This window comes from Lepisosteus platostomus, chromosome 3 (genome assembly GCF_059453375.1).
Source record: "Lepisosteus platostomus isolate fLepPlt1 chromosome 3, fLepPlt1.hap1, whole genome shotgun sequence".
NCBI lineage: Eukaryota > Metazoa > Chordata > Actinopteri > Semionotiformes > Lepisosteidae > Lepisosteus > Lepisosteus platostomus.
The window spans coordinates 65,568,418-65,588,388 of record NC_142613.1 but is presented as its reverse complement, the minus strand read 5'-3'; the positions used below and the strand labels follow the sequence as shown (position 1 = coordinate 65,588,388).

The 19,971-nt window shown below is 37.3% G+C and overlaps 1 protein-coding gene across 2 annotated transcripts in view; it reads right to left on the bottom strand.

The window, feature by feature from the left end:
• The window catches only part of dlgap2a (discs, large (Drosophila) homolog-associated protein 2a), a 416,982-nt gene that overhangs the window by 81,419 nt on the left and 315,592 nt on the right, over positions 1-19,971 (bottom strand). For both annotated transcript variants that reach the window (XM_088626474.1, XM_088626475.1), the window contains one exon: positions 6,075-6,286. In XM_088626474.1, the coding sequence (XP_088482600.1) occupies positions 6,075-6,286 (212 nt within the window). The remainder of the gene's footprint in view (positions 1-6,074; positions 6,287-19,971) is intronic.

Here is a 19,971-nt window from a genome sequence, read left to right as displayed (position 1 = left end):
GTTTCCTGCATGGCTTTTCCCCCCAGTGTTTCCTCATTATTCCAAATTGTGTCGTCCGCGTAGGGTCTGGAAAGAACTGTTCGTTACAACATCTAATATTTTCTTTCAGCAATAGAGAATTGTGACAATAAATAAATAAAATAGTTTTAAATCCACACCAGATGTTTCATGACCACTAATTATATTTGTTATCAAAAATATATTCCAGTGAGGCTGTGAAATGAAATGAAATAAAATAAAATAGTCCTAACGATCTCAAATGGCCAAATAAGTGTGAACTCATGTGTTAATAGATTTTTTTTAAAGCACAACACCATTTAAAAAAATAATAAAACATTACTTAGTGGTTTATACTTGTGCTTTGAGGTGGAAATAATTTTAAAAACTGGTAAAAAGGTTAAAATTAAACAGAAAATGTTTTGAATACAACTGATAGGAACAGTATCAATATTGGTATTGGTAAAACAGCTTTCTACTGTATGTGCTGATACAGTAGTTGCAGTTTCCTCTAGAAACACAAACCTGGGCAAAACATCTACAGTTTTTCTGCTGCTATAGGTACAACACTGTCATCCAAGGATTGAATAGAATCTTAGTTGCCACACGACCGAGGCCGGTGAAAATTGTTGTTGGTACAGCTTTTCTGTAAACATAGATAAATCAGTGCAATTTAAATGTGATACAGGTCATAAAGCCCAAAACTAAGTTTATGATGGTTGGGGACACATTACTTGTTGAGCAGCCTAACAGCAGGTGGTAAGAAGCTGTTTTTGAAACGTGAAGTTTTGGATGTCAGTGATCTGAAACTTCTACCTGAGGGGAGCAGCTGAAATAAATCGTGTGTGGGGTGAGATGGATCTGCAATTATCTTGTTAGCGAGCATGGTGGTACGTTGGGTGTACAAGGATTCAACTAAGGAGAGCGCGGTGCCAGTGATCTGAGAGGCCTTTGTAACAATGTGTAATTTGAGGTCTTTTCCTAACAAGGAATTGTTATTGTTGTTGTCAATAATGATAAGACAAGGTATCACACTCCCACTAACATGGCTTGACAGCTGGGATGAATTTTTCTGTTTGCAATTAGTGTCTGTTTTCACCAAACATTTCCTGTTGAGGTCAAAAAGTTCTACCTTTAACTCATCTGTTCCAGAAGCCACGTGGATCATCTGTGTTCTCTGTGGTGAAATTCAGATGGATTAACTGTTGTTTTTGGAGAGCAGTGGTTTTCTTCAACCTTTCCTTCCATGAACACCATTGTTCCATTGTTGTTCATTTGTTTGCTGATTGTTGTGTCATGAACTGTCACACTAGCCAAGTCAAGAGTGCCTTGCAGTTCCTTAAATGTTACACATGGGTTCTTTGTAACATTTTTGATAATTTTCCAGTTTGTATTTGGAGAGATTCTGGCAGGACAACCACTATGGGGAAGAATGACTGTGCTCTTGAACTTTCTCTATCTACAGTATAGACCTGTCTGAATAGGTGAAGCCCCCAAATTCTTAGAAATGACTTTGTAACCCTTTCTGTACTGATAAGCATCAATAACTCTTTATTATGGAAGCCCTCAGATATCCTTAGATTGTGATAAGACTTGTTTCCGTATATTTGTTTGGAGAAGACCATACTCACAACTTTCAGTTCAGTTTATTTGTCATAAGCATTAAGTGATTATTTGCATGTACTGTATGCTCCAATACAAAGACAGGCAATCATAAACATAGAAAAGCAGCAACAACAACAAAATTAAATAACATACAACTTTCATAAAAGTCAGCACAAGCAGTGCGCAAAAAAAAAACATCAGTGTGAATCAGTGGTACAGAGAGAATTCAATAATCTGATTGATAATTCTTTGAATCTGGACATACATAAAAACTAATTTTGGGGCTTCCAGAACCAGTGTTAGAGATTTCATGATGTGCAGTATTTCAAGGAAGATTTACAATAAGAAACTAGTATTTTACTGTACAAGCAGTAGTATGTCTAATCCAAGTCTTTTCTTATTAAAAGAGCATAATGGTTGAGAGGACCAGTTAATCCACTTACCATCTCAACCGCTTGCTGTTTAGCAGTTAATTAATTCATGAATATTTTCAAGCTTTTTTGGGAAAGAAATCAGGATATTGTCTTAAACATGGCTCGGTAGCTAGGTCCATGCACAACACAACCCTTTCGCTAAAGAAATGCCAACAAAATGACCTGACACCCACAGTCAATATCAGTCAAGGAAATGTTCTGACAAATCCAAGATGTTGTAAGATTAAGGTACAAACATCTATACTGTACATTGTGCTCCAAGTAGGATGGATTTAACCTGTGTAGAGAATTGCACACTAACGTAACTACTGAACAAATAAAAAAAATCAATTGTGTGACAGCGCAAATGTAAGACATCAAAGCATAAATAGTTGGCAAATGAGAGGAGAGGACCAACCCATGTTGATCATTTTGTATTTCAGAAGTAAATATAAAACCTTATCCAGCTGTTTTCTAAAGGAACTGACATCTGAGCCTCAGACAGTGGGTGGAAGATCTGTTCCAGACACCCACAGAACTTTGTATAGAGTTTTCTACTCTCTGTCTTAAGAAATTCACTTTAGGTTTCTTTGCCTTGTTTCTTTGAGTCTGAAGTAGCCCTTTGGGTTTGACCTCTCTTTAACCCTTAGAATTCTACTTTTGGATTAAATTCCCAAATCTCCTTTGTTCTAGACCAAGGGCTTCAAAAATAATGGCTTGAACACAAAATGCTCTGCATTTTCAGTATTATTGTCATGCAACACCCTTTTCACCTTGACTTTCGTCAGCTTTGTTCTGTTCTCAGTTATAAACACCACGGCACTACTAAATATGAAACATGGAGGGCTGCTTCTCACTTATAATCTCAGGCCCTTTGTTAGTCCCATCAGTCCCTCAAGCAGTTTACAGGTGATGCTGTCGTAACTATGTATAATTATATGGTATCCGGGTTTACAGAGATAAAGAGATTTAACCACAGGTTGTATTTTTTTATTTAGAAGGCAGATTAATCATTTTTTGGCCTTTGTAGGCATTATTTAAGAGTTGAATACTTCATACCAGTCTGGATTTTTTTGGGGGTGGTTAAGATGTCAGACCTCTGGGATGCATAATTTGTAAATTTGTAAAAAGCATAACTTGTGTGTTGTTTGTTTATGTTGTGAGTAGTTTAGTGTTTGTACAGTACTTTCATTGTTAATAAATATTTATTTAATCCAGTGTGCCTAAAGTATTACTCTTTTCAAATATGCTGTGACAGTGAACAAAGAATTAATGTACTGTATCTTAAACTACACAAATCACTCGGTCATTTTCTGAATTGTTTTCATTTTCGTAAACCCCTATTTGTAACCATACTATCATGCTTGTATTCACACAACCTTAATGAACTGTTTTTCTCTCTTGAAAGAGGACAATTCTCAAACAAAACGACAAACTAAAACAAAAATACAATGTTCAAATATGAAATTGTCACATGTAACTAGTTTCCTTTTACAATTGTGTTAGTTTGCCAAATAGAATACTGCACCTAACTATTCTCAGAGAAACAAACTTAAAGAAAAGTAATGGTGTTGAGAGCCAACATTCAGTTTTAACTAAGATCACATTTAGTGAGTTTAAGCTCTAATTAAAAACCTCATGTGATTTCTGAAAAGAAATCCATAAATAAAAGTCATAAAGTATAAAAATGACAAGGTTTAATTATTTTTTAACATTATTTTGATATTAACATTTTATACACCCCCAATCTACAACCTAGAGTTGGTTGATTGGTTAAAAAATGAGAATGGATGGAAGTTTGACTGGATGTTAGTCGTACAGTACAGTACGTACACCAAACATATCCTGGATTGTTGATGCAATTTGAAAGAGACGTTCAGTAATACTTTTTCTGAATGTTAACAAATCCATCTATCCAGTATCAGTAAGCCACTTATCCTAATAAGGATTGTTGCAAACTGTAGACCAGGGAACAAATAGGACTGCGAGCATGCACCTGTTCTCTCTCTGGCTGGAGCGATGGGGATGGTTAACATACAGAGCTGTACTGAGGTGCATCACGGGTTCAGGACTGAAAGGTAGTGCAGTAGCTCGCCAGGCCCATTTGTTAACAGTGCCCTACGGAGGAACAGTAGTGGCCTACTGGACCAAAGCTGACAGGAGGCATTAACACCTGGAGGAGGGAGGCAGTGCCTGGCAAAGTAGCACAGTATCTCCTTACTACAGATGAGAAGGCAGCAGCTGCAGAGAGATGGTGGCCTTTAAAGGCCTTGAGTGAAGAGAAAGAGAATCCAGCACCATAGGATAAGTGGGAATGATATCTCTTTTGCCTGTGAAAGAGAAAAAACGTCTTCCGTGTGAAAGAAGAATAAGAGAGGATCTGGGGAAGGAAGGAGCCAGAAGGCCAGTGTCGTCACAGAATGCAGTGCAATTACATTAAAATTAAGAGAGAAAAAAAACACTTGATGCTTGAAGAACCAAAAACAAAAAATCCTAAAAATACAATGGTGTTGAGCAGAGTACACTGGATACAATACTAAAAATAAAGTGTGAAAGTAAGACTATAACCTTTCCTGATGTGAAGGCATATACAGTACTTGTGATGGGAATGGGAATATAAAGATACCAAAAACAAAATAGAAAAGGCAAAAGGGTTTTCTCCTCTTTATATAACCTGACTATTGTGCTCTATAAAACACTCTGTAAAACATCTAAATGAAACTGTTTTTATTAATTACACATAAAAAGTACAAATTTCAGCTGACCTTTCCTGCTGATTCTACTAAATTCTTGAGATTGGTTTGAGTTTTTGTATATTTATTTTATATTTTTGTAACTTTTGAGATAATGGTTTTTGTAACAATGATATTCAGTCTCTTACAGAATAGGATAATGGAATGCTTCTGCAGTTGCTTAGCAACACCAAGTGGTAGATGTTTAAATTGTGTATGCTCAAAGACTGAGCTACCAGGATCAGATCAGAGGTCAGTGAAAAACGAGAGAAACCTGGCAACAGCAACAGCAAAAAAAAAAACAACAAGGGGAAATTACTTCAGAAGATTTACAAAGATACTGAAAAGTACAACAGAAAGACATGATAGAAAACATGGCAAAACTGGTTTATGTAAAAAAACAGTTTTTCTGTCTTTTATTTTATAATTGTTTACAATGAAAGAGTAATGAGGTTAATGCTTTTCACAATATAAAAGTTGTATGAAGTTTCTGACTAGTTTCTGACTACTCTATTTTCATTTTTTGGAGCTCCTGAAGAAAGCCTACTCCATGAGTGAACAGTTTTCCCTAGATGTCTGTTATAAAGAAGTGAAAACAGTGTCTCAGATAACGTGTGGTATACTCATTCTTTTGATGATTCTTTTGAGTGCAGATATTTAAAGAAAGGTTACCCATGTAAATAAAACCATCAAACCCACTTGCATAATTGTATCATTTTTTTATATGGTTTGATCACTGTGTGTTACTCCACAATGCAAGAAGAGGCATAACAGGATGTTTTAGAACTACCTGTGGTATTGTTCTAGCCCTTTCCTTAATGACACACTCATCTGACCAGAGGCTATTCTGGAAGTACAGTATATGCAAAGATGCAAGGTACTGTAGGACACCAGTATACACATATACAGTGATTTAATGAAAGGACTAATGGTGTGTTTGCACTGAGAAATGTTGAAAGAATATTCTGAATCACTCTTACTTGTTGAGTCCAGATATAAAATGGTTTGACAACACAAAGCTCAAAACAGAGGCAGGTTTCATCTTTCCTTTCAATTCAAGGAACCTTTAGAGCCTTTCTAAGGGAATTCTCTATCAGTGGACTCCATCCGCTCTGGACCCTGCTCTCTGTTGACTTTTATATTTCTTTGAGGAGTACCTCTAACATTTCCGAAGGCTTCATACAAATGAACATACTGTACCATACATGGTCAACATCAGCCCAGCGTCTTACAGTATCAGCGTGTTACCAAAAAGTTCCCAGAGGTACTTCAGAAAATCTTTGAAGTGAGCAGTGGAAGAAGGACATGAATCCTGCAAATGACTTACCTTTGGGGGTCAAAAAGCGGTCTCGGCACCACAGATTTGACAAGGGCATCGGGGCGGATGGCTGCCTTTGGTGATGTTTTTGGGCTGGTGTCCGATTCTCCACTTTCATCATCTCCCATGGCTTTGATATAACTCCCACTCCGCATTCTCCTGCAAGGGATTTCCTCATCCTTGTTAATCCCTGGGTACCCTCCCCACTCGTCCTGAGGCACCTGTACAGCATAACAGAAGTGAGATCCTCCATTTGAGTGTCAAGAAGGCATTTCACACCGTAGCTGCATGTGTGCTTTACTGTGAATGCACACAGGAAATGCTCAAAACCACTTTCTTCTAAAGTAACTGCAGTGTAAGTGACTGACAGCTGAAATAACAAATTCCAATACTGTCTGTGCAGCAGGACATGAGCAATTCAATAGGTACAGTATCTATAGCAAAAAAAAAGAGAGAAATGTTTGATACTAGACAGCTACGTGAAATACAAATATAAGATACTGTACCTAGTAAATGATAAGAAGATTCAGCTCCTTGTTGCTTGAGTTAGGGCCGCAACCACCTGACTGAGAAGTCTGTACCAACTATTCCTATTTCCTCTTTCTGAAACGGATTGCCTTTTAGTTCCAAATTGTGATCCAGTACCTGTACCCTGGGTTGCACTTTTACCTTATGTACATGGAGGTATAATAGGTATCTTCCATTACCTTATATACTGTACATGGATTGAATCACTTCTTAATTTCCTTTGTCTGAGACTGAAGATGCTTTGCTGCTTTAATCTGTATATACTGTATATGACAATATTTTGCCCGACTCTTTCCTATTGCTCTTCTTTTAACCCCATCAAAGACTGGAATATCCTTTATACTTTTAAGTATGGTGTGTTGGAGAGTAACTAAGGTGATTATGTAACATCTCTTTATTTAAGTTCCTCACTTTTTTAATATCCACTCAAGTGTTTTGTTTACTTTTTAATTTCAATAACGTTTCTAATTTCTGAAGTAGGTCTTAGCAGAATCTACTTGAACACCCGAAATGTTTTGGAACTCCTATGCTGTTGATTCTGGTTGCTACTCCCCCAAACATCCACAATTTTTATTCATTTAGAATCACTAATTATATATTTTATACCAACACCATTTGCAATAGCCAATTGGGTGTTTCACACCTACAATCCCCACATCTGCATACAGGGGAGAAGGAGGAAGTGTAGGTGAGCTCTTATGATCCGCTCACCTTTAAGCTTCTTGACTTTTAACATGGTACACAGCCACAGCCCTGTACTGGACATCCAGCACTGAACAGGAAAGGGTATCACTGCATGTCGGAATATAAGAAATGTTACAAATGAGAAGGTGTCCTTTGCTTAGACTGTTGATTGTACCTAATTGATCCGAGGATCCAGCCATTTCTCAAATCCAAGTATTCCCACAACATTTTGTGCAAAGAAGTCTCCTGTTCTAGGATTTCAATATTAATATAATTAATTGTAGTTCATATATAATTAAATATTTACTATTCAGTTCCCCTTATTGTCTTTGTTGAAAGTAGAAAGGTTCAGCCCTGTCAGAACAAATGGCCTGCAAATGGCTGAGAGGCTGCAGGAGTCACTGAGTTGTTGTAAGCAGAGGGAACCCTCCTTACTAACTGCATTGTACCCTTGGTGGCACTTTTTCAGTTGTGAACTTCCCCTTGGGGAATACCCCTCACACTTAGCTAATATCATGGTTCAGACTTGAAACCCATGATCTTGTTCAGCCTTCACTGGGGCCATGCGTTTACCTGTTGACTAACTCAGGAGGCCCAGGGATCTGCAGCAAATTCCTAGTGGGTTCACTATACTAGGATATAGATTAATATCCCATGAATATAGATCAGGAAGACCAGCCCAAAAAAACAAAACAAAGCTGTGACTGGATAGATTGTAGAAGAGTAGACTCAGGACCTTAGCTTAACATCTTATCCAAAGGATAAGGACCTTCTACAGCACAATGGCACATGTACAGTAGGTATAATAGGTCGATAGGTCCATAGTTTGGTCTATAATGAAATGTTTCTACTGGCCTTACAGTTTCTTCTATGTCATCTTGTGTTAATTTTTTTTTTACAATATACAACATTTTGTAGGTGTACCTTTTTTGCACAAGATCACTCTTTTGTCCCAGACTTTTTGCTGTCACAAATTTATGCATCTAGTTATGGATCTAGAACAGGAACTGTTTTTTGTTGTATATTGGAATACAAATGAGGTTTTTGACAGGAAGGAAATGCAAATCTTTTAGAATAAGTACATTGTCGTTTTACTCAGAATTTTAAATAAACAAAAAACATGGAAAGAGAACCGTGTAATGATCACCATAACGTAAAGCACATTAAATAAAAAAATAAGTCCTATATTAAATGTTTTTTGTAGAAACAGTTTAATATTTATCCTTTTTTCATTTTCTCAGATTTTGGAATTACCAACTGCTATTCAGCCTGGATTACAACTGATTGCGGGTGAAAGGAAGACTGCAAACCACAAATGTGTATTGTCCAAAATGTTGAGATGTCAGGTGGTCATCCACCTTTCACATTGCAAGCCCCACAAAATCACCAGCAGTGTTAAACACTAGATTGAGGGGTTTTACAGCTCTGACTGAGAGTCCTGCAATCTCATAAACACAGGAAAGCAACAGGGTGTCACACCCTCCACATCCAGAGGGCACTTCTGCTCTGTACTGTTCCTAGTTTCCCTGTGCTTTACTTGTTCTTCTGGTGTGTCTTGTTGTCTGGGGCTTTATATTTCCCGGTCTCCATATCCACCTCGCTCGGCATTGGGATCAGTTGTCAAGAGGCTCGCCTCACCAGATCGCCCCACGTCTGCTACCTAAGGGCTTGTGTTTTCGCTCCGACTCCACCCGATACCTTGAGCCCAGAGCGAACCTCCATTTTTTGTTTGCTCCATTCCTAACGCTACGCATAGGGTCCTCCCGTCTCTCTCCATGGCTAGCCCCCGGCTTCCGTGACATAGGGTCACTGTTACAAGTTAGGGATACTGGTAAAGTATCACCTGACCTTAACCCTTGATTAAGAGAAACCTATAAATAGAGAAAGAGCTTTTGAATTCTACTTTAACCATGTATAAGATATAAAATTGAGCAATTCAACATAAATAATATAGTGCTCAAACATGCTCTGCCATATGGAAATAGCCTAGATTTAGAATTAAAAGCATTCAAGTTGATGAGAATCCAAAATGAGCTGCAAAACATCTTTTCAGTTTCTGTTCTGGATATTAAAAGCCTTTCAGTTGTTTTTTCTTAACATTTCTTCCAGCTTGCAAACTCAAAACCACATGTTTTAGGATAAATGTAGCCTGTTATTTAATTCTTTGATCACCACAAACTTGTTTATTTTTGTCCCAAAACCATCAAAGATCTGGGCTGTATGATGGGCTGAAGTCAAGCACTAATTTCAGCCCATACTTTCTAACGTACAGAGCTACACTTTGATCAGTAAAATCAAGCTTAGAGAGCTTAGAACAGATGTGCCAATGCAATGAGAAATGACTCATATTTTCTATCTAATAATATTAAACAATATAATTTATATGTTTAAAAGATAGAGATTTTCCACAGGTTTTGAAATGTTAAACAGGGGATTACCAGCTATTTTTAAAAGTTTAAAATTAGTAAATATTGTTCTTATTTTTATTTTCACCACTGGTGAAAATAAATCCATACATCTACTAATCTGGCTTTTCAAACCAGTACTAGTTTCACAAATCAATAGGTTTTATTGGATAATGTTTTTTCAATCTTTCCAGAGGTTTCACATGCTATTCTGTTTGATTACTATGGGAAAATATCACCTGGTGCAGAATCAGGATGTCTTGCTTGTGGCAAAAATTAAATAACCTCACCTGCAATGCCAACAATTACAATATTTTAATAAGGGGATACGCAACATTATGCTTTCATTGTTCTGTTATGATTGATATATTGTAATAAAATAGGGGTTGTGAATAATTGCATGAGGGAAAATAAAATATAAAATAGAATATCAGGTCTAGACACACCAGCTTGCCAGCTTTCCAAGCAAATTAAAAACATTTCTTAAAATGAATAATCACACACCCCTTATTGCCAGGGAACACCAAACAGGACAGTTTTCTTTGTTCTCCAGTGACAGTGTAATAGCAAGTTATTAACCAAGCAGCAACATAAAATGACAATATTTAAAACCTACGTAAAAACTTGGCATGAAACTGATGAACAGGACTCATTTAGTTAGTTTAGTCAGAATTCCTACCAGCACCAAGCAAACATGAAGAATTACAAATGTTAACCTGTCAACAACATGTGGATGGGGGTCAAGGTACAGTATGCAGAAGAAGGCTTCAGGATTCTCAGCTTCCATAAATCCATAAAGAAATTCAGAAACCTTTAAATTAGAATGAAACTGGTGGCACAGACCAAGGGAGCACCACAAGGAAAAACTAAACAAACCACCTATTAATTAAATGCATATACTTATATGCTAAGAGTATCAGAAACAAGTCACATGAGATAAAAGTGACCACATTAGCAGGTGTCAATGATGCCATTGGAATCACAAAAACCTGGCTAACAGAAAATGATGAAGAGGAATTTAACATTAGCAGACAGACTGTTCTGGAAGGATAGATGTACAGGTACATGTAAAACTACAGCCAATGTTCTATCCTGGTTTTTTGATGTGTCATAAAGAGTGTTCAGGTTCAAAAACTAAAAGTTCATGAGCTAGAAGAATTAAGGCTCCCTGAAACTGTATTGGCCAGGCATATTAAAAAAAAATCCAAGGTATACTGTTAGAAATATGCTATAGACCACAAAATGCAAGTGTTGATTATAACCACTCTTTCTACACTTCATGATGTCATGATGAAATTAAGAATTCATGTACAAAAACATATTTATGGGGGATTTCAACTATACTGACATAGCCTGGGAAAGACCTACTATATACTGTAGGGATATCAGTAACAGAAAATGAAATGATGAAATTCTAAACGTGCTTATTGACAGCTTTCTTACACAGTTTGCCAAGGCACCAACAAGATGACACACAGTACATTTTCTGTATACTGTTTTTTTTTTGCCTTTTTAAACAATCAAGACAAACAGAAGATACAGAGCCGTTAGGGAATTCTGAGGATAATATGGTGTGCTAGGAAGGATGTTTTGAAACTGATCAGGTTGATTCCAAAGCAAAAGTTAAAACTTTCCACAAAGTAGACTTTGAAGGAATGAGACATAGTTTAGAGGAATGGGAAAGTTATGAAATCTGTGGAAAATGGGCGGCACCAGGAGATTCTGCTTACAGTAAATTACAGAACACATTTAATTCAATAGCCAAGAACAGTACCCTAACTGATTAATCAGCTAGAAAAAATATTGTAAAGGAAAAAGAGTAGGGTGTAATATTTTAACTTATATATCTGTGAGTACAAGTCTCCTGTATGTAACAGATCTAAGGAAACAAAAATATTCCCTCCAGCAAGGGCACAAATATTGTAAAGTGAAAAGATGGAGCCATCTAAAGTTTCTTATAAAATAAAAAAAAAACTATTAAGGACTAAATTGCTCTCTAAAATTGATAGTGAACAAATACTAACCCTTTTCTTTATTTCAAATAATGGATCACTAAACAAGTAAGATATTTTTGTAGCTTAGTGGATACAACATACAGCATACACTAGGATCAGTTTTCCAAATATACTGTAAGTCAGCAGTCACTTGCTTACTGTAAATCCTAGAGTCAGTTTCATTAATGCTCAAATTACCTACAGTAGATCTGTATTCTGATTTGCCCTCTCAGGTTGCTAAATCATCTCCTTTCTATCTCTTCTGTTTGTAAGATTACTATTTTTGTACAGTCTTCTTACCATGTATTCTCTATTAATAAGGCCGACTCAATGATTTACCCATAATTGGTTTAGTCTTAATTAAAAAATGCTACAATTGCTTAGCTATGTTACATGCATAAGGGATGTGATAAGACCAATGATATCTGAAGAAACCTTCGCAAAAATGCCTATTGTCTTAACTTTAAAAATTGGGTACTGTGAGTTGAATTTTAATCATCCCTAAACCTGTGACACATTATATTTACCTCTCCTAAAAGAATATTGTCTTTTACATTATATTTACATAGAGATATTATTAACAGGAGTGGCTATGCAACAGGTTATGTCTGTTTTTACCTTTTAACCTAATACTTATTCAGAGTCTTAACTGCTATATAAAGTCCCCAGTTTGAGTGGAAACTAGCAGTTCAACACTGACAGCAGCTTTATCACCCTGCAATTAATAACTGCCAGCCCACTGAAGCTAAGCTGGTGTGATCCTGGCCAGTACCTGGATGAGAGACCTCCTGGGAAGGCTAAGGGTGCTGCTGGAAGAGGTGTTAGTGGGACCAGTAGGTAGCATGTGGTCTGTGTGGGTCCTAATGCTCCATTATACTGATGGGAACACTATACTGTAAATCATCCTTCTGATGAGATGTAAAACTGAGGTCCTGACTCTCTGTGGCCATTAAAAATCTCAGGGCATTTATAAAAAGAGAAGGGGTGTTACCCCTGTGTCCTGGACACATATCTCCATGGCCTCTACCAGTAATGGCCTCCTAATAATCCCCATCTGTGAATTGGTTTCATCACTCTGTTCTCTTCTGCACTGATAGCTCATGTGTGATGTTTTTGACTAAAACTGAAACAAAACAACAGTTAAAAAAGACGTTTTATGGAGCACTACAAAAAAAGTTTCAAAGTGAACATTACATAACTGGGTGTTAGATATTGTAGTAACATCATCACTCCATTAATCAAAACCAATTTCCAGTCCAGTTTTCATGCAAGTTTTTTTTTAACAGGCTCCATGAACAACTCTCCACAGTGCATCATGGACTGTTTTGGTCTGCCCTGGAAGAGAGCAGGCTGAGTTTTCCATAACACTACTCAGTTACCAGGAGAAGCACCCTCCACAGTCTCCTGTCTGGTCCTCTACGTAGACTCACAGAGTGAGGAGTAGCCTTTTCAAATCCTCAGCTGTGATAAAAGCGCTGAGACTGTGAAACTGCTGCGCTCCAGGAGGGAGAGAAGATCTCCGTGTGATGGCTGTACCCTTGCAATGGTAAGGGACACATTCCCAGTCTGGATTGCTGTTGCCTTGCCTGTGCTCACCCTCAACACTGATACAAAGGAAGGCTGTGAGACTGACAGTTTTTCGCTGCCGTGCTGAAAAGGACTGAAATCCTCAGATTCGCTGCCTGCCCAGGTCACATGGTAACTTGTAGGGAAACATCCTCAGGCGCAGCTAGCGAGTGGCAGGGGTTTTGGACAGGCAGTGTCAAAGGCTGCGTGCAGCTCTTCTCCGAGACTGGTTGCTGGTCGAACATGTCAGCGCAGGGACCCCAGGGCCTGGAACACTGACATTAACGCTGCTGGCATTGTTGCCTCTGGCAGGATTACATCTGCTGCTCCTGTTGTCTGCCCAGTTGGCTTGCCGCTCTGTAGTGTCAGAGGAATTATGCCAGACATTTACAGTACATGTTCATGAGGGCTGCTTGTCTGCAATAAGGTGGAGCCTGGGGAGCACAGTATGAGATATGATCCTACAGTATAGTTATCTAATTGAGTGAATAACTAGAAAGAAAGCCAAGCTTTTTTTTTGTTACCAGAAACCAAGTATAACTTCTTTTATTAAAATGGAGAGGGATAGACATATACAGTACCTGTATAAATACATGTATTTCTCCTACCTACAGTATGTTTTCTAAGGTGCAGGGTAAAAAAAATCTAAAAGACAGAGAAACATAATAACTTGGCAAGAAATTATTTTATTATATTAAACACAAGAATCAACTCTCAGATTGAAACTTTAATCTATACTGTATTTACCGCATAGGATTAAAACGTTTTGGCTGAAATACTGCTAATAAATGTCATTAGAATTAAATGACTTGAATAAAATATTTTTTTTATCATGTTCATTACAAATGGAAATTGTATTGCGTACATCTTGCAATTTCATAAAGCAACAAGCAAAGGATTTATAAATGCCAGTAGGGTCCCTTAACAACTGTGGCTTCAACCTCAAATTGTGACTTTTTGCAACTGAAGGATATTTACTTGGCTCCGGCCTCTGCATCACCCTCTTCATAGTGGTTGTGAAAGCTGTTATTAATTGGGCTGGCTTGGGTTGTGCTCTGGCGAATTTTGAAAAGTGGCCCATTTCCATGTTACTCAAAAGGGTTGCCCTCTCATAAGGTGTTTTAGAATGAGGTGGGTGGAAAACACTGATGTTCCATAGGCTTTGACACTTGTCAATTGTGACAAATAATGACCATCATTAAATGTGATGATGAAGGCAGCTGTCAGGAAGAGAACAATCAACTTGAGAGGCCCCATTTGAATACCATACTTATCATGCACAATTTATAGAGACACGGAAACCATGTGTTAATGTTAAATAGGCTGTTAAAGACAAATACTGTATGTGGGATAATTAATTTTGTAACATAGCAGAAAGCCTTAAGAAGCTTTAGTATGTTGTGAGGGAAATAAGTAATCCTCTCGAAAAAACTGTACAAATACAAAATTTGCAGGGCAGGTTGTTAATATTCTATATTGATTTCTTAAATGTTTGTCAAATGCTGAATGAAAGATTGAAGTAGAAATTTCCTGAATAAAAGCTGAAATTCCAATCCCTTTCCCAGTGGAAATAAGCATCATGTCTAATGTTATCTACGATAACAAACAGGGGAGCTTAAACAATACATGGTGATGAGTCAAGAAAGAAACAACAACAACAAACACTGTTGTCATGAAGCACAGAATATAATTTATACTGAGTAAATCAAAGGCTAAAATACAGTATCCAAAATTTATCTGAGCATTAACAAATCAATTAGGTTAAATATACAGTAAGGCAAAAGAGAGCATTTTCTGAAATGATCAGAAAAGAACAGGACAGGGTCAAAGAAGAGGAGTACAATTCATTGCAAGCAGAGTTAAGGAAGGGGATTAGAAAGGCCAAGACAGAGAAAGACGTAATGCCATGAAAGATAAAATACTATTTTTAAGTATTAAATAGATAGAGGCAGAAGTTTAGGTACTAGAGGCAGTCAAAATAAATTAACAAAATTGAACAAATCTCCAGGGCTTCATGGTACCTTATGTATTGGTATTGTACATGGTGTTTCCTTATTTAAGCAAGGACGTGAGGCTGTTCATAAGTAACTGATAAACCTTTTCCAACATATTATATGGTGCCTTTAGCTTTTGAGAAGTTACTTATAACATTACTAAGTTACTCATAAAAGATTAATTCTTAAATTACATGCAGCAAGCATTCAGGGAAAAATGTTTAGATACTGAATTGGTTAAGAAATAGAAAACAGAGAATACACAAAAGGGTGAATACTGAACATGGGGTAATATAATTAGTGGTTTAACAATAGGTTAAGTACGAGAGCCATTGCTTTTTCCTGATTTCTACCAATGATCTAGACTGTTATAGACAGTAAACTACTTAAGTTAGGAAATGATTCCAAAGGACACAAGTGGAAGCTCTCAGTAAGTGCATTTGAAGCAAACGGGAGAGGGGAATATACAGTGTTATTTAAGTGATGTAAAAATCTCTCTAAGAATTCTTATATTAATTAAAAATAACCTCACAGTAACTTGTAGGTGGTGTTTTTTACAATATATCTTACACATACTGTAGCATTCTGATTTCTGTTTTTCTAAAGGTGGTTTCTAAAAGTACTAGAGCAAAATAAATAAAAAATGTTTTACACAACTGCTATACATGTATTTTTTAATGTTTAAACCTCTCAACTGCTAAGATTTTTATCATGTTTCAAATAGATTTTGAATTACTGATTTAGTACCCTCCCCCCACATTAAAATTACATTGTAAATGAAAATATCAAAGAAATTGACTGCTGCCTCAGCTCTCTAGCTATATATTCAAGAGGTGAAAGATCTTTACTGAGTTCCAGATGTATTTCACAGTTCAGTAACCTAGACCAATAATTTCTCAAGTACTTAATAATTTTAACTCTCCCTCAGTTCTCCCTCTGAATTAAATATCATATAAAATTTTTACACCTCTAGATTAATTTTAGGGGGGATGTAGGCATATGTGTGGGATGTTGCCTTGGAAACCAGAGATGAACTGGACTCACTAATATGCATCATATAAATGTAGCACTGTGAGATACTGAGATTCTGAGAGACTGGATGTACAGGATGAAAAAAGTGAATTAAAATATTAAAATTGTAAAAAAATATATATAAGAAGGCATAATTTAGACTTTCAGGTAATACTGTCCCCATGTGAAAGTCTTTTAGTTTCTCTGCATCGTGTTTACACTTGACATGGAATGCGAGATGATTTGGGATTCACAGGTACAGGGCTGGAGAAACGAAGTCACCTGGTCACTGCAATCAGTATATTTAGCTGTTATTGCATCAGAAGCTCTGATTTCAGTGTCAGAACATACTGTACTGTACTGTTAGCTACAGGCTGGGAAGGACCCTCCCAGAGTCAGCATAGAATAAATGCATTGGATTATGTTTTTTTATTTATGCAGAATGTAGGCATCCATGTGCTGTCAGGAGACACGGTATTCCATGTCCTCAAGCTAGCTCTCTGCAACTACAGTACTTTTTTTTCTGCACCTCAACTGAAAATGGGGTTGCCACATGCTTACAGAAGCAACAGTGTGAATGGTAGGGTCTAACCTGCAATAAGCAGTACATCCCTGGTAATCATACACTCCATTTTGCTCCCATTAGCAGAGTGGCTTTAAGTGCTATTGCTGTTTTAACCTACTGTACAGTACATGTATTGTTGTTCCTATTAAATGCCTTCAGGGGTTATAATAAAATGTTTAGGGTAGCCTTTGCCCTCCCAGGAGTTATGAAACAATTTGTTTTTGTTGGAAACCAACTAGTATAGATTAACAGGAAATTAGGTGTTAACAGAGCATTTACTATACAGGAGTTCAGGTGGGTAGCTGTGTCAGCATGTGTAGGCTGCAAAGGAACAAGGTTTAGGTTTATTTCATGCTGAAAAGAGAAGAAAGAAAACACAACGTTTCAGCTGTGGAGCCTTCTTGGTGTGAGAGCTCCACAGCTGGAACGTTGTGTTTTCTTTCTTCTCTTTTCATCATGGAATAAACCTATTATTTACTATACAGTATATTATTAGTATTATTTTTGCTGCTGTTGTTGTTTAGTAGTAGTTGCAGTAGATTCATCTTTATTACATTTCACCATTTGCAGTTAATTACTGTATATATACTGTATGCATATCTACAGTATATTACTCAGGTCACAGTGTCAAGATAAAATAAGCTCCTTGAGTTTAAATACAGTGCTAAGGAGAAAATATGGGGTGCTTATGATAAAAAAAAAATACTGTATTGTATCTGTAATATGCAAAAAAACAGGCACAGGTATGACGCTTTACACACTATTAAGGAAGCATTAGATTAAAACACTTTTTATGCTAAATGCATAATTCAGCTGCATTTAATTTATTACTTTGCAGAATGGCCCTACACTTTTTATTTGCCTCATTTCATTTGTTTTTTAAATAAAATCTTTACAAGAAGACAGAATTTCTATCAGGTCCTCAAGTCCTCAGGTCTTCAGGATTTTCTCAAGTCCCTCAGTATTTGTGGTAAAAATCTCAGAATTTCCCATACAGTATGAGTATTGTGCGAAACCACTAAGAACAATTAATATAACTTGAAGTTTAAAATTTCAAGTACAAGAGTATTCTCTAACCAGATAGCCATACTGTATATACTGCATGGTGCCTTGCAAAAGTGTTCAGACCCTTGCACAGTTTTCACATTTTGTTGCTTTAAAGTTTGTAGTCATGAAACTTTGAAGTAGTGATTAATAATTGTTGCATACACAATCTACTCCACAAATCCAAAGCAAAAAACAAAAAGAAAGAAGTAAATACATAATTCATATGAAAAAAAACATAATGTCATGACTGGGTAAGTATTTAAAGGCTCTGTGTGGCAAACCTAAATTAACTTACTGTAGGTTCACAAAATTACCTAAGCTAAACACGAGCAACACAACTAGTTGAGTGGGCAATGTTGGGCAATAAAAGTGGTTCTTATGTTTTCAGAATATAAACATCTGTCTCTGTAAGGTCCCTCTCTGTTTGGTAGTGAATTTCAAGAAAAGAATCGAAAGATCAATGAGCTTTCAAAACAACTTAGATCGAATTGATCAAATCAGGTATAAAATCAGGTATCAGGTTTATCAGGTATAAAAGGTTTAAAAACTTTTTATCAAGATGGTTAATATCTCCTTAAGCATGGAGAAGTCTATTGCTAAGAAGTAAAAGGGATTGAGACAAACGGGGAGCTGGGTAATAAAGAAACTAGTTAGGAATGCCACTGTGAGGCTGACTGAAATTTGAAAGAGTTTAGTGGCTAAGATGGGAGAAAATGTTCATGTGATAACAATATCCCAGTCACTCCATAATTTCAAAAATTGTGAATTGAATGAAGCTGGAAAAGAAACATCTCAAAGCCAAGCCCACTTGGTGTTTTCAATGTAAATGATACCGCAGACTTGTGACAAAAGCCTTTGTGGTCAGACAAGACAAAACTGGAACTGGGTGCTCCTAATGCAAAGCATTACATTTAAAGCAAACCCAATATAGTGCTTCACTCAGTCAAGAACATTTCTACATCTACATCTCTGCATGCTGACATACTGTCAAACATGGTGGTGGCAACATGTTCTGCTTTGCATCAGTAAGGATTGGGAAACGTGTAAAGATTAATGAGAACATAGATGGGACAAAGTGCTCAAAGGAAATCTCAAAGGAAAATTTTGTTCAGGCCTAAACTGGGAAAGAAAATTCACTTTTCAACAGTACAATAAACCAAAGCATAAGGTGAGAGCTACACTGGGGCTCTCACCTTATGAGCAGGGCGTGCAGAAGACTCTGAGCAGGGTGAAAATCCGTAAGGCTGCAGGGCCTGATGGGATACCACCTCGCGTCCTGAGGACATGTGCAGCCAAGCTGACCACAGTGTTTACGGACATTTTTAACTCCTCCCTGTCACAGTCCATGGTCCCCACCTGCTTTAAAAAAAACACTATTGTTCCAACCCCCAAAAAGACAAAAGTGACATGACTGAATGATTACCGCCCAGTAGCATTAACATCTGTGGTGATGAAATGCCTGGAGAAGCTGGTGTTGTCACACATCAAATCCTCCATCACAGAGTCCCTGGACCCCTTGCAGTTCACCTACCAGAACAACAGATCAGTGGATGATGCTGTCTCCCTGGCTCTGCATACAGCCTTGGAACACCTGGACACTAAGAACTCGTATTTGAGAATGCTGTTTGTGGACTACAGTTCAGCATTCAATTCCATCATATCCAGTCAACTGGTGACAAAGCTCAGGGGATTAGGTCTGTGCAACTCTGTCTGCAACTGGCTGCTGGACTTTCTTATCGAGAGACCACAGGTGGTGCGGATAGGCAATAAAACATCAACACCACTCACCCTGAGCACTGGAACCCCACAAGGCGGCTGTCTGAGTCCAAGGTTGTACTCCCTATTTACTCACGACTGCACAGCAAGACACAGCAACAACCGCATCATTAAGTTTGCAGATGACACCACTATAATAGGACTGATCAGTGATGATGACGAGTCCACTTACAGGGATGAAGTTGTACAGCTGCTTAGGTGGTGTCATAGCAATAACCTGGACTTGAACATGAAGAAAACGAAAGAGCTAATAGTGGACTTTCGGAGACACAGGCCATACACTCACAGCCCACTCAGTATTGATGGAACGGAAGTGGAAACAGTCACCAGCTTTAG